We start from the raw sequence: 15824 nt of genomic DNA on the forward strand, positions 1-15824 counted from the left end.
AAGAAAGTAATCTGATTATCTTAGCTTATCTTCCTTAATCATGTTTATTTTGATTTTGTTACTTCCTCATTTAGTGAGTTTCATGATTGGCGTTAATTTTTTCTCTTCTGTCTGTTTTATTTATGTGCTATATCTGACTCTTCAGAAGCAGCCTCAAATCCCTCAAACTTCCTTGCCCCCACCTCAACACCTCTTCCAACTCTTGAACCTAACACTTTGAAGCATTTCAGTTCCTTGCTTCTGATATGTTTCTTAAAAGGTAACATAGTTTATCTATTTACTTAAGAAATGCATGTTTTTCTTTTTTTGCAGAAAATCCTAAAATTCAGAGAAGCACAAAGATGAAAAGAAAGTCATTTGTAATTTTATTGCTCAGAGAACAAATATCCACATTTCATGGATGATTTTCAAGTCCTTCTTTAATGCATCTTTTTTTCTCTCTCTTTATCACACATGCACACAAATCTAACTACATCTCATACTCTACATGTTGCTTACAATCTACTTTCTTCTGACTCTACTATGATGTTATTTCCTTTATCATTAGAACTCCAGGCTGACTATCCCTCTACTTGGAGGGGCAGCCTAGTACCTTATTCAAGTGAATGGGCCATCCAATTGGAGATATTTGGAGTGATTCAACTAGACTGACCTCTGATACTGAAGATGAAAGCAGAAGGATAATTCCATTTTGACTTTGGATTATGGTTTACTTTCTTGCCTTTGGCAGAGAGCTCCCAATAGAAATGAACCCTTTGCCTTGGGGATGGCTGTTTACTAAATGACTTGTAAAATCACATATCATCTGTTCTCTTTAACAATTTATGACTGTGTGGGAACAGTACCTAAATTTACATCATGATGCTGTTTGCCGCCCTGTTTGGGAACAGATGGTAAGTATTTACTGTGAATGACCTTTTATTTTCCCTTTAATTTTTATCACTTAGAGCTCTCCACTGCAGCATTGCCATATGTTGCACACAAAATGCAGTGGTTACTGGGTTATTATTTACAACTGGAGCTTGAAGGCGTATCATGAACTGCAAGTAGATACTTGTCTGAGTTATTGGTTTGACATTGTAGTCCACCAGGGCCAATACCAGATTATGACATCACAACCTCATAAGTATATAGTCAGTCTTAATAGATTTTGTTATACTTTTTCTGCCAAAATAAAAATTAGTTCCTACTTTCATGAAAAAACCCTTCATGGAAACAGTGCCTTTAGAAAACAGAATAGTTGATTTTGCTAAAGGTCAGGGAAAAAAGTGCCAAAGCACTATAATGAAGAAGCTGTCATCTTATAATGGGAATTTAGCCTTTTTACAGCATCGTCAAGTAACACTGGAATCTAAAAGGGATATGAAGAAAGATAATCTGTTCCATTTTAGTCCAGTTCAAGAAACTTTATTGATTTCTTAATCTCTGTCAGCTATTGCCCTATGGATACAAAGATGAAGAATGCAGAACTCTGGTTTGGGTTTGTGGTGTTCATGAGAGTCAGGGAAAATAGAATGCAGAGAGGACCAGGAATGAGAGTGCCTAGGATGCTGAAGGACCACAATGAACCTATTAGTGACACTGAGGTGGTGAGACAAGTGGAGGCAGGCAAACCTTTCTGGAAAGGATAATGTCGTGAAGGAAGAAGAAGGTAACCAGATGAAGAAAGAGAAGTGTGAATAACACCAACCAAGGCACATATTCCCAGCTTGCAGGGAATGATAAAGATTGTAAACATCTGGATGCCACATCAACAGATAGGATATACAACCAATCTTCAGATTACAGTATACATTTTATTTAATTTTTGTTACTCAAAAGCAACAAAACCAACCAACCAAAACAAAAACAGGGCCAAAATAGTGACAGCAAGAAAAATTATTAAATTAATGGGTCTGAGTTGTGTTTGTACATATTGTATGGTAGGTAGTAACTGTTTAGCACAAATAAGAACCTGATGTTTGATTTTTAAAATCAAATAATCTATAAAGGAATGAGTCCATAAATGAATAAATAAGTGAATGAATGAGTATCAATAAGATAAGATGTTGACCAAGTGAAGGATTCTGCATTTGAATGTAAAAATAGTGAAGACAAAAATTAGTAATGCAATGTTCACAATTAGCAATTAACAAGAGTCAAAATCTTTCTTAAGCCATGTAGATAATTCATCTTTACAATGTGTAAATGGAACCCACATTTGTAAATTTTCTAAATGTTCTATTATCTGTCATTACTCTTTGCATGTGATAGATGTTTCTCTGTGAGATTTTTCATACATAATGTTTAAAATAATGTAAAGAAGAGAGTTCAATCTATCAGCAAATGACAGATTCTGTGAAGTGTGAACTTACTCAAATTGGGGTATTCTCATTCTTTTAACTAACATCGTGAAGGAAAGAAGTCTTAGGAGCCTAAAGCATAATGTTTAACATTTGCAGGTTTGATTATGGTTTTCCTTCCCGTTTTTATATTTTCCACACTGTGTATCACAGCATATTCTGTGATAATAATGAGATTGGTGCATAGACTTGCACATGTTGAAAGAAAGATCTTATTTTCATTTTTCCAGATTAATATGAACTGTATAGCAAAACAAAAGTATATTTCAAAAATGATATTTGCATGTGCCTGTAATTGCTTAAGCAATTTTCCACAGGACTTTTTCATTTAAATCTATGGCTAGAGTTTAAAGATAGGCAGGTAGGGATGGAAAGACATACAGATAAAGAGCTAGAAGAAATGATTGATGTAAAGAAAATATTTTACTAGAGAAAAATAAAGTATGTTAAATTCAGGAATGGTAATATTTGGAGAGGAAAAAAGTTCTTCTCAAGGTATTTTTCAGTTTCTTCATTGCAGCCTCTGCATTGTTCTGGGTACTTGAAATTGAGATTCTTGCATTCCACTGGGAATGAGGTCACACAATGGACTGAATCACGAAATACAACCTGAATGGCCCCTGGCCAGTATTTCAACTTGATCTTTAAGAAATAGGGTTGTGCTAGTAGACATGTTTCATACAAGACAGTGCCTAGGAGGTATGATTAGAACTACTGAACTACAATAAAGGTAAAAGCCAAATGACATCTGGTACTTATATTCTCTGTGACTATCCTGGGAGATATTCTCAGAAAACAACAACAACAAAAAACTCATGAGTTAAAAAAAAATAAACTTACAATATATGATGGGCATAATGATATCACTTTCCATTTCACTGACAGGGTTCCTCACCAGGCAGCTGTAATTCCCAATGTCTTCCTTGGTCACTGGAGCAATATGAAGGGTATTGTTTTGGGGAGAAAAGGAGTAGGTAGAGCTGGTGTGGGCAGGTCTCCCATTTTTTAGCCATTGGTAAACTAGCCGAGTGCCCCCTTCCACCTGGCATGTCAGGGTCATGTTCCCCACATACTCCACGGACCCAGAGGGAGGATGAATCTGCACCACTGGCTTTGTGACAGGATCTGCAATATTAAGAGAGATAGCAATGATTTTTTATTCTCATTGAATTATAATAAAACCTTATGAGGTCTTTCCAATATGAAGTCCTGGAGAAATTATTCCAGCATTTTACACTGTAAATGTAGACAGCTCAGGTAATAACTAAAGAAGAGAAGAGAATAAAAAGCCAGGGAAAATGCAAAATGTCAAAATACGAGAATATCCTTTATAGTCAGAGATAATCAAATTCCAGAACTTACTTTTCAAGGATGATCTAATGAAGCCCTTTACTTTATAGGTGGCTAAGAATGGAATGCCAGCTTTCTTATTTCCTGTTCATTGTGCTTTCACCAACACCATAAAGGTACACTTTCCCAGGCAAAATTTATATGGCTATTCCCCTCTATTGACTTGTCCTAATGTCCCAATAGCAGCTGGTTGGGATAGATGTGGTGAACTCAAATTTCTATCATCTGCAAAATATACAGCTAATATATACTATACTTTTGGGAAACTGAGGGATAGTTTTAGCGAATCACATATGTACAATTATTCTTTCTATGTATGTCATGAAGCAATTATAAACTTTAATTGCTTTGCATTTGTGTTGTAACATTATGTTAGTCACTTTAACAAATTAGAGCCTGCATTTCAACACTGACTCAGTGTGAAAATAGGATAAAATATATTCTTGGGCTTTTATCAAATTAGAGAAAAAAATACAAATCCAATAGAAATTCCTGTTGGAAAGTCAAGTCATAGGAAAATAGTCTTAGTTCATCATCTGCCACACAGTAGGCTCTTAATATTTGTCAAAGTAAATTTCCAAAAATGAGTAAATATTTTCTCTCTGAATTTTAACTGTAAAGTTGATGGATTATATAATCATGGTAGAATTATATAAGAATCTGCAACCATTTTTGGCAATTTTCTTTAATCATTGAAGTTCTTGACTTAATTGATAAAAACAGTGGCTTGCCCAGAGTTACACAGCAGTCAGTGGCAAAATGAAGAGGGCTTCACATCTGGTAATGTTTCTCTTCTGCATTTTGGAGCGGGGTGTATTTAGTAATCCCCTTTTATGTATGACTACAGGACACAGAGAGAGTAGGATGATACATAAGTGAGAGATGATTGTGTCCAATGTTTAGACTTCAATTTCCTGTCAAGCTTTTAATTAGGGTCGATGCATCTTCCTCAGGTAGATTTATTTTGACTTGTGCTTATATTTTTGTACACTAGAAAATGTGCATTAGAGAACAAACTGACCAATTCTCCATCCCAGAGAAGATAGAAGAAAGTGAAAGGGAAAGGAGGTCGAAAGGTAACCTATAGGGGAACTGAGTAGTTCTGAAGCCTCTAGCACTTTTCAAGGAGGGTGTAATCAACTGGCTCATCTATTTAATTTAATCTTTCATCTTCCCTGGCAAGAACAAAAGATTGGGAAAAGCTTTATGTTCATGATATTATGATTTAAAAAGAAAAACAAATTGTGTACATTTAATATGCAGAAAAATCTTTTATTTCAAATGCACCTGTGTGTGGAACTGTAAGTACTATGAGATAAATAGGTAACATATCAACAGTCTTGTATGAGAAGAACCAATCATTAGAATAGTCACTGGTATTGTGATCATACCTTTGCTTAAAACAGTATAACTCGGATGAAGAAGTTTTTCTTCTGAGAAGAATTTTGGCACAGGCCCTAAAACCCTATTGAGGCTTTACTAAGTTTTTGGTTGCATTTTCCTAAGCAGATTTAACTTTACTACTAATTAACAAGAAAGGATATTGTATTAGGAGGGAGACAGGACACCATATAGGAAATCTTCATGGAAATTCCCTTTAGATCTCTCTTGTCTTTTTCCCCACAATTGCTCTATAGGCATTTGCTTTTACCTTCTGCATCTTTACTCCCCTGAAGTCTCCCCGGTCTCCTCTGTGGCCACGCATTTACTCCACAGATAGTTGCTGAATCTACTAGCGATCAGCAAAGGTTTTAAGCACTGAGGACAAAGCAGCAAATAATACAAAGTCCCTGCTCCCAGGGACCTCATATTCTAGGTGGGGAAGAGAAACAATAAACAAATAAAAATCTATAATATGCCCGGGTAGTAATAAATGCTATGAAAGAGAGAGAAGCAGAATTGGAGAAAGAGAGTGACTCTCTCTCTCTCTCTCTCTTTCTCTCTGTCTCTCTCTCTTTTTTCTCGGAGTGTGTGTGTGTGTGTGTGTTTGGGGAAGTGAGATTATGTTTTATATAGTGTGGTCAGTAAAGAATTCACAGACAAAGTGACATTTGAGCTGAGACCTAAAGGAAATGAGAGGAGCATGCTAGTATCTTGGAGAAAAGCTGTCTAGGTAGAGCAAACAGCAAGTACAAAGGCCCTGAGGAATGAGTGTGTTTTGGCCTGTTCCAGAAAGAGCATGGAGGCCAGCATGACCAGAACCAAGTGAGTGAGGGGGATACAGATAGGAAAATGGGGTCAGATAGGCACTGGGTATGTGGGGAATTGCAAATTGTTAATACTTTGACTTATACTCTGAGTGAGATAGAAGCAATGGGAGGATTTTAAGCTGAAGGAGGCAGGAATAGAAGCAGGGAGAGTAGGTGGCAAAGCTATTAGGATAGTTCAGGCCATGGCTGATTGTGGTATTGAGTGGGGCAGTACTGGGGGGTGGTAAGTGGTTGGATTTTGTCTATATTTTCAAGGTAAAGCCAATAGGCTTTCCTGTGGACTGGATGTGGGATGTGAGAAAAAGAGGTCAACAGTGACTGCAAGGTTTTGGCTGGAGTAATTGATAGAATGGAATTCGTATTTATTAAAATGGGGAATACTGTTATAAATAAACAGGTGTAGAGAGAAAAAATCAGAAGTTGGGCTTTGGGCACAGTATATTTTGCGTATGTCACTTACTTCAATAAGGAAAACAAGTGTCTGAAAGTTAGCTGACCCCACTGTCCCTCAGAGGACATTTTCAGGCATGTCCATTGTCCCTAAGTATCATTCCTGCACAAGTCTCATCCTCTTCCAAACAGTGTACTGAAACAAAAATCTTCATGACAAAAATAGGGCTCTTCCCAGGGTATAGTCTATTGTTGGGAAAATAAGATTTTTCTCCATCTCATCAAATTAGCAACACTATACTTGATAGTTCCCAGGCAAACAAACAATAAGTTATATGTAGTGCTTGATTACCTATTGCTAGGCACTAGGTATATCTCTTACATGCATGTCTTATTTAATCTTCAGAAAGCCTTGTGAGGTAGATAATGTCATTAGTGCCATGAGACATTGAGGCTTTGAGGATTAATTGATTTGTGCAAAGTTGTGAAGCCAGGATCTAAAGCCGAGGTATTTTAGTCTCCTGAGCCTTTGCTAACTACCATACTAGACTGCTACCCACATACACTCACAGGGGACTCACCATCAACTGTGACTTGTATCTTCTGACTGGAGGATAGAGTTCCATTTCCCTGAATGTTGACCTTCACGATGTAATTGCCTTCATCAGAGAACTGCAGTGGGTTGATAAGCAGAGAGGCATTGGGTGGCATCATGGTGAACTTGTGTTGGTATTCCAAGTCAGGAACCACAGACTTATTCACAGAGCCCAGTAAGTATTTGGGCATCGTGTGGGGTCTCTCAAATAGCCATATGATCTGGATGTCTGATGCTGGAGTGTGGAAGCCATAGTGGACGGGTAGGTAGAGGGCCTGACCTCTGATGCCATGGACAGTGTGTGATGGCACTGTCACCTTCAGCCCCGAGCAAGCACCTGTTGCAAAGGAAAGGAAAGTTGTGAAGAACTTGAGCCACATTTCACACTCTAAAGGGGCAACTGCAGAGAGAACCTGATCAGGTGATAATCCTTTTCAAAGAAGAGTGGCTTCTAGGTACTGACTATTCTAGTACGGGTTACATATAGAGGTAAATATTTGTCTCTGAAACTTTCTGCACTTTAAAAACTCCACCCAAAGACTGTGCTGATTGCACAAGATAAAAAGGAAAAGCAGAAGTTATTTTCTATGATTGCTACAGAATAATGGGAAAAGGAGAACCAAGAAAGTTTACTACTTCTAAAGTCCAATGAAACCATTAAAACATTTGGAATTATGACTATATTAATGTCTGCCATAGCATATCATAATCTAACCATGTGATTTTAGAAATACTAGGGGCTATTTCCTCCTAACATTTTCCCTCAAAGCTGTCTGAAATGACTGAATATTCCATTATTGGAAGTTCTTCCCTTTAGCCAAATGCTTGCCAAACGCAAATATCCCAAGAAGAGTGGTATTAAACCATTGTCAGTCATGACCAGTTATTTCCACCCAGAACAGGCATCTGGTTGGTGTATTTGAGAAACAGCAAGAGGCAGGTACAGATGGAGCACAGTGGAGGAGGAGGAGCATGATAAGATATGAGGTCAGTGAGGTGGCTGTGACAGACTGGCAGGACCTTAGGATCATGGGAAAAACTCTGGCAATTTTACTCTAAGATGGGGATGCAATAGGAGTTTCATGAACAGAAAAGGGCTATGATTTTTCTTATGTTTTATTAGACCTAGTTAAGCTGCTGTGAGAATACACTGGAATAGAGCTAGAGCAGGAACAGGGAGAACACTTAGGAGATGACTGCAATGTAATAGGCCAGAGACAACTGTGCTGGAGACTAGGGTGTTAATAAAAGACGTCTTGGAAAAAGACTGATTGTGACAAAAGGATTTACTGACACTTTGAGGGTGTCAGAAACAAAGAGGATGCCAAGCTTCTTGACTTGGACCAACTGGAAGAAAGGAATTGCAGTAAATAAATTAATCATAGGGAAGACTGTGGGGAGAATAGTTTTTTGTGGGGAAGACGAGGATTCAGTTTTGGGCATGTTCATTTTGAGATGCCCATTAGACATCCAAGAGGCAAAGTTGTGAAATCCTAGTAAATGAGAATTTAAGAGAGAATAAGGGACCTGGAGGGCCCTGGGGCATGGAGCTCTGCCCAGTGGAGAGCTCTGGGCAGTGCTGGGGATTTTGGGGCCTATGCATTCACTGCTGTATCTTCAGGTTTCTTCCCAGTTTCTGGCAACTGGAGATTTCCTCATCTTACTTTAAGCCATGATATATTATTTTATGTTATTTAGCATTTCTATATATTTGCGGGGGGAAGAGAGTCTTCCTTAGCTCGGGTTACCATGTTGCTGGAAGCTCTTTGCTTCAAAATCCTCATATTAAAAGGGGCAATATGATACCCACAACATAGGAACATTTGACATAGTAGAGAGTGAGAGAAATTTAAATGTGGAATATTTTGAATAATGAGAGAAAAAATAGACAACAGAAAAGAAACTATAGACAATGAGTATAGACAACACTTTTTGGGGAGTTTTGCTGTGAAGAGGAGCAGAGAGATGGGGCAGAGGCTGGAGAAAGATCAAAAATGAAATCAAGAGAGTTTTCTGCTACTGGGAATGTTCCACTGGAAAGGGAAATGTTGATGAGTCAGAATAGAGAAGGGTGAAAGTGGAATAAAATCCTTAAGCGGGTGAGAGGAGATGGAAATTAGATATAAATATAAGTACTTTACAATTTTAAATTTCTCAAATGCAAAATGTTTATCCTCTTTGATCGCTTCCCCTTTTTCATTTTTTTCTACATTTTTTTCATTTCATTCTACTAGAAAGGGAGTGTTTAAGCTTCATCCAAGTCATGTCATGAAAGGTCATCAATATTAAAAAGGGAAAGGTATTAAAATAAATATTAAAATATTAAATATTAAAAAGGTCTGTTTGCCTTTTGTGATTTTTTTTCTTGGAAAAACTCAAAGACGTAGGCCTGCTCCTATGAGGAATCCAGTTCTACCAACAGTAAATTTATCTCATTCCTTCCTAGAGTGGAGGTAGGAGCAAAGATTCCCACAGTTTGGGCCTTTCGCTAGCTATTAGTAGAGAGTGAAACTCTGGGGTTGGCGCGAAGTTAGAGCAAAGAATCCAAGAGGAGAAAACACCAAAGAGGAAGATAGTTGGTTAGAGGGAGAAGAGACTCCTAGACTCTCAACTGAAACTTACCGTATGGACTGAAAAGCAGATAACTGTAAGAGAAACATAAAGACATGTCTTATTGTCTCCTTTGCCTCTGTGTGTTTTTGTGATTAACTTCTAAGATTTTTTTCTTCTGATAATGGACCTACTTGCACACTTTGGTGATTAGTCCATAACAAAGGAGTTACATAGATGAGAATTCCCTTCTGTATTCTTTTCTGCCAAGTGTAAGACTATTAAATCTGGAATTTTTCCTAATTTAAGTGATTAGAAGAAGAGAAAACTGGGTGCTGGGAATTCTAAAGAGGAGATAAAGTGGATTGCAGAAAGGAAGCAGTGGTTTTCACAACGAAACAGTAGGAGAGAGAAAGAAGGATGGGAGAGTAAATCTATGTCTCAAAATTACTGATGTCTATGATATGTGAAGTAGAGGCTGACAGCGGTGGTGAAACTATTAAAGCCATAGATTTAGTAAGACATTTGGCATTTGGATGGGAGATCAGCACAGGAAAAGATTCCTCTTTGTCTATCTGTTTTCTGCACAAAACAAAATGCATTTATATGCCTTTCATTGAAGTTGAAGACAGGCGGTTCCTGACAAGTTCCTGGTAAGCAACAGTTTAAAAAAATAGGTTTAGTACCTGTTATTACTAACTTAAGATATGTAAATTGGAACTTTCACTGATTGCGTTGTTCCCTCCTTTTTTTGTTTTTTATTTTTTTTACACTTGGGTAAATATGAAAATATTTACAAGGGTTTCATGGCTCACTACTGATCTTGGACTCCCATGTTCTATGTCCGCCACTTGCAAATAGCCCTAAAATAATGATTTTCAAGCACCTATTTTCTTAACTTGAAGATTACTGTGTTTGTTTTTTAATAAAGTTAAAGATCTACTGAAATATGAAGTCCTAGTAAAGGACACATACTTGGGGTAAAATGGTGATTGGTCAGTTATGTGACCTTAAATAAGTCATTTTAATTCTCAGACTCAGTTTTCTCATATGTGCATAGGAGGTAATACTGGATAAGGTGTAAGGCCTTTCTCAACTCTCTTAATTTTATGTTCTTGACATCCTGAGGTGCTTTTCCAAGGGTAGCAGCTACCTATATTTGAAGGTGAAGGGCCCAGAGGGTTTTGACAGGATCCAAATTGAGAGAGGGCCTAACGAATTTTGAAGAATTGAGTCTCAGTTTTTGGTCCATTTACTAAGTCGTCAATACTTGGAAATCCTTTAATAAAACAGCAATTCTGTGTTTTTTCCCAAAGAAATCAAGGGGAATGATGGAAGTCCGTATAATTGCCTTGGGAATGCACTGGAAAAAGCTGTACCACTGCTAATAGGGAGCAGTTTTGTCATGGATATACTGGTTCACTGAGGAAATTTCACAACACAGCCTAGAAACCACCACTAGGCTGAGAAGGTCTGAATGGACTCTGACCAATTTGTGCTTGTCATTTGGGAAAGCCATTGCCAAAGTCCTTCTCTGCTTTTTTTGTAATCAACTTCCTTTGTAGTTATATTTGAAAAGATTGACTGAGATGTATTTAATACTCTGGAAATGGTTGGGAGGCACTATATGACTATGGGGTGACAATATCGCTAGAATAGAAATGTTGATGACTTTTGGATCTTGACCCAGAATGTTGAATCTTACATATGAAAAGATTGGTTAGAGAGTCCATGACTAAAATTATGGGAGGAAAATTTTATTTAATGAAATATTAAATACAATACAAATATTGAAGCTCTGAGAAAAATAAAACTACATTAGTAGAAGACATTTTATATAGCATTTATGATCATTATTTAGGGGGAAAAATTAGTTTTGGGGGCTATTTTAGACTGCATCATGTAACAATACCTTAAATAATATATTGCCATCAGTATCTCTGAATAGGTTCAGTGCTTTCTTATTAAATGAAAAGTTTTTTTCAAATATGTATGCTTTTTCAAATGTTTGTATGACAGTGAGAAATAGCACAGCTGTTACAGTAACTATTTGCTTAGAGATTGCCTATACAATTTTTTATCAGATAAATTATAGGTAGCAAGTTATAAGAATGTCAGCAGGGAATGAAATTTTCTTTATACAGTATCTTATCTCAGTTACGTAAAATCTCTTCATTTTGCAGGAAAGACATGAACCTATCAATATGATACAATCTTTGCTTGTAGTGAAATTTGGGAATAAATAGATAATTGAATGCTTCCTCCACATTCTAGGAACACATACTCTCTTGCCATCGTTGTGTTACCTGCTACAGATGTGATGAATTCATGCTGTCAAACACAGTAGTTTACTAATGTTAGAAAACTTAGCTTCATTTTGAGAAATTTTCAAGTGCTCTTTTCTAGTTGTATGAGAAAACCCAAAGGACTAAAACTATTGATTTTAGAAAATCAACCTCTGCATGAACAGATAAACTTCAAGAAAATAAATAATATAAAAAGGCCGATTGTGGTGGCTCATGTCTGTAATCCGAGCACTTTGGGAGACTGAGGTGGCAGATTGCTTGAGCCCAGGAGTTTAAGACCAGCTTGGGCAACACGGCCAGACCCCATCTCTATTTTATTTGAAAAAATACAAAAACAAAAATAATAAACAACATAAAAATTGATGAAATTTAAATTTATTTTTAATATTCCAAATATTTGGACTTAAATGGAAATTTAGAGTCAATTTTATTATTACATTCACTATTACTTTCAGGGTATAAGAAACAAAAACTCTTATAAATTATAGTTCTGTTTAAAAAATCTTGACTTTTTGCATATAAGGCATTACACAAATCTGGAGAAACATTTACAATACTAACCACAATCTGACATACAAAATTGCAGCAATAATCCCTCCTTTTACGGACCCTCTTACATTGTATAACAATAGCACTATAAAAAAGTGTCCAGTGTTAAGGTACACTTGAAGTCCTACTGTAGAATTTATCTATATTCCAGCAACAAAGGACTCCCTAGACCGGTTTCATTGTATTGAATATAAACATCAGATTTCACAAAGTGAACTCTGCTGTAGCTCAAAATAGCTGGCATTTACTTCCCTGTTATCATGCGTGGTATTAACAAGCATAACACAAGTATTGTTGACTGAAAATAAAATCTTGCATCTTTAGAGAAAATAGAAATTATGATGTATTTTGAATAAACTGCACAAACTGTATATTTTAGGCTTCAAATTTTTAAAAATTTTTTAAAAAGAAGAAACAAACAAAAATTCAATATTCCTAAGAGCAAAAAGATTGCCAAATCACCTGTGGTCTTTACAACACACTACCTATGGAGAAAAGCAAATTTGCAGGAGAGAGAAGGTCCTAAGGTATAAAAACTGCTTTAGCTATTTATGAACATGCTATTTTCCTAATGTACATTTGTTTTATTTTAGTTGAATTCCTTAACTAAATTGTCTCGAAGTTCTTCTCAACGCCAGCTTCAAAAACAACACTTATAAAATGATAGCAGTCCTACTGTTTTAAAAATAAAAATAAGTGGGACGATGACCCAGGATACCTTCAAAGGCAAGAAAAATGCACAAAGATAGAGACAGTTATAGTAATTATTTACTTTTTCAAAAATTTTAGTAAACAAAATTCTATTATAGGCTTAAATTTGATAACATAAATACTGTAATAACTGGAACAATCACAACTCTGGGAAACTCAAAGGCTTAAAAAAATTTACAAACTGTACATTTCAAATGTGTGAGATAGGTACAACATTAGGTATGAATTTGAATAATAACATTTACAATGCAAACTTTAACAAAATATAGGAGTGAAAGTAAGGCTCTAAATAACTGAAGAAGCCTAAAAGTTAAATTGCTTAGTTTGCTAAGCTGTTCTTAAATTTTTTAAAATGTAGCCTTTTTTGAACTCCTATCTGTTGAATATAAACAAAACAAGAAATTGATTTGACTTTTAAAACTGATAAATAGGAAGAATGGAAAAGAGAACATCTGGTGAAAACAATGTTGACAGACAAGCATTCAGAATGTTGGAAAGAGACTCCTTTAAACTTTAAGGATAAAGAGGAGAATGAGGGAAAATATTAAGGTACAGAAAAAAATTTTTAATAGGACTAGCCATTGGGCAAAGAGAAAAGCTAAAGGCATTTTGGAGTAACAGTCTTTTCAAACACATTCTCCCTTTTGTGTAGGAAATTTTCTTGTTAGTTTGGAATCTGATCTTCTTCCATATTTCATAAGATGAAACAGATAAAATGAAGCAGTAAACAGTTTGCAACAATATCTTTAATTAAAAAGAAAACAATTTTCATAAATTATTTGGAGTTTCACTCTAAGTGGTCACAATTTCATGGCCTATTAGAATATTTGCTGAAACAAATACATCAGACTATTGAACCGATATGTATACTCTAAAAAGAAAAAAATCATTACATTTTAAAAATATCTTAATTCTCTTAATGGGTGCTATGACAATAGTTGTTGTTCCAAGAAAACAATAACAATCTATTTATTGAAACTCTTTTATCTTAAATGCTCCTGCTTCTTTGCTGAAAACAGTGTATTATTGTTAAAAGGTTCTGACCTGCTCTTCAATTATCTGAATGCATCTACAGCCTAAAGCAAATATTTACCTTATGTTCACACTTAAAAAAAAAAAAAGAAAAAAAAAAAAACCTAAGAAACAGCTAAAACAATTCACGCAGGGCCTTACCAAAAAGAAGGAGGTATAGTTTGCACTGAAAGACCCCAAGTGTGTCACCGAAGGGCTCCATGAAAGCATCCTGTCCCATGCATGCAGTGACCTGTTCTCGGTGGTAACTTGGACCAGCAGCTGCTGGTTTATTTGCTAGGGAAATTAGCAATGAGGTAACAGACCCTATCTTGCCTCTTGCTTCTGTGATTTGAATACAGAATGAATGTGTATACAAAGGACACAGGGAGTGGGAACACCTGTTATGTGCTTTGCAAGAATACAGGCTTATGGCTTTCAGAAGAGTTTCTTAGCAACTACCAGTAATTGTCTATATATTTCATAAATTATACTTAGTTATTAAAAATCACATGAAGGAAAACATCCTTTTAAGTGACTTTACTGAAAAATGGCATGTTTTCATAATGAAAGAATATTGTCAGATTTCCTTAAAAACAAAAGCTGGTTTTCTATCATGCAAAACTATGCCATTATTATTTAAAAATTAAAAAAAATAAGAAAATAGAAGTAGCTCATGTATCTGCTAAACAGTCATAAATCTTCGTGAAGTCACCAACATGTAAAAATTCTACCAACGAATCAAAAGAGAGCTCCACCATATATTCAAAACATATTTTTTCTATTCAGTGTTTCCTATTACAGTGACTGATTTCATTGAATCTTTGAATTCATCTTAGTTTTAAAAGCAAATCACAGGTGTGTTTCCAAGTGGGGCTGAGGCATGGACCATGCATAATTATAATGAAAAGCCCACGTCGAGATAGTGTCTGAGGCAACATTCTCACAGCAGATGCATAGAGGAAGTGAACCAATGATCTAGAAAAGATCTTACCTCTACTGTAATGTCCACGTTACAGTTTCTCAACCTGGTCTCTTCATTGTCATGGCAGCAGATAGTCTGAGCATGTCTGCTTAATTTACGAAGTTATTAGTTAACCCCTATTTGTAAGAAGGCTCTGGTTCTAGCTTTGCTATATAAAATGTTAATTATATATCCAAATCTGCATCAAATCATCAAATCAAGTAAAATTCCTTGCATACATCAGTTTTAACAGTAAAGGCCCACTGAAGAAGTTCAATGACAAGAGGGGAAGGAAGAATATATCTCAAGCATAATTAAAGTGAAAGAGGAATGATAGTAATTTTGGAATGCAAGTTTGGAAACCCTCTTTGCATTAAGGCTCTGAACTCTTCTAGAAGGACTTCTATAAGCCAAGAAAATAAGTGACTATTGGGAAAACTAAGTCCTCTTCAGAGATCAGTCACTTTCAGATCCCTCCATGCTTCAGAAAAATGGCAAGAGCTCCTCACACTTCCACCACCTCCCTGCAAAATAACAACAATGCCACGACTTGCTCTGTGCTATCTCTAAATCTGGTACATACATCTATTGCAGCACTTATCTCCTTAATCTTAATTTATTTTATTGGATGTTTATTTTCCCTCTGAGCTCTAGAATACAGAGAATAATCTTATTCATTCATGGATCTTGGGCACGTAGCATAATGCTTAACTAGTATTTTTGTTAAGTTGCTCCTCCAGAAAACAAAACTCTAAGTGCTCCTTGGTCCCTGTCTTATGATTCTCAGTTGATGTGTAAGATATACAAATAAATTTGAATATTGGATTGCACAAAATACAATCTGGA

General features: G+C 36.0%; 1 protein-coding gene across 8 annotated transcripts in view; it reads right to left on the reverse strand.

Annotated features, from left to right (window-relative positions):
* LOC105475509 (HEPACAM family member 2) overlaps nt 1–15824 on the reverse strand; it is a 49120-nt gene that overhangs the window by 29389 nt on the left and 3907 nt on the right. For 3 of the 8 annotated variants that reach the window (XM_011730838.3, XM_071094841.1, XM_011730836.3), the window contains exons 1-3: nt 14177–14360; nt 6874–7224; nt 3183–3467 (exon numbers count right to left, since the gene is read on the reverse strand). In XM_011730838.3, the coding sequence (XP_011729140.2) occupies nt 3183–3467; nt 6874–7224; nt 14177–14255 (715 nt within the window). In that variant the 5' untranslated portion in view covers nt 14256–14360. Of the gene's footprint in view, nt 1–3182; nt 3468–6873; nt 7283–14176; nt 14362–15824 lie in introns of those variants that run through there. The other 5 variants (XM_011730840.3, XM_011730839.3, XR_011622141.1 and 2 more) reach the window with 4 other exon arrangements.

The sequence above is a fragment of the Macaca nemestrina genome, chromosome 4 (assembly GCF_043159975.1).
Source record: "Macaca nemestrina isolate mMacNem1 chromosome 4, mMacNem.hap1, whole genome shotgun sequence".
NCBI classification, from domain to species: Eukaryota; Metazoa; Chordata; class Mammalia; order Primates; family Cercopithecidae; genus Macaca; species Macaca nemestrina.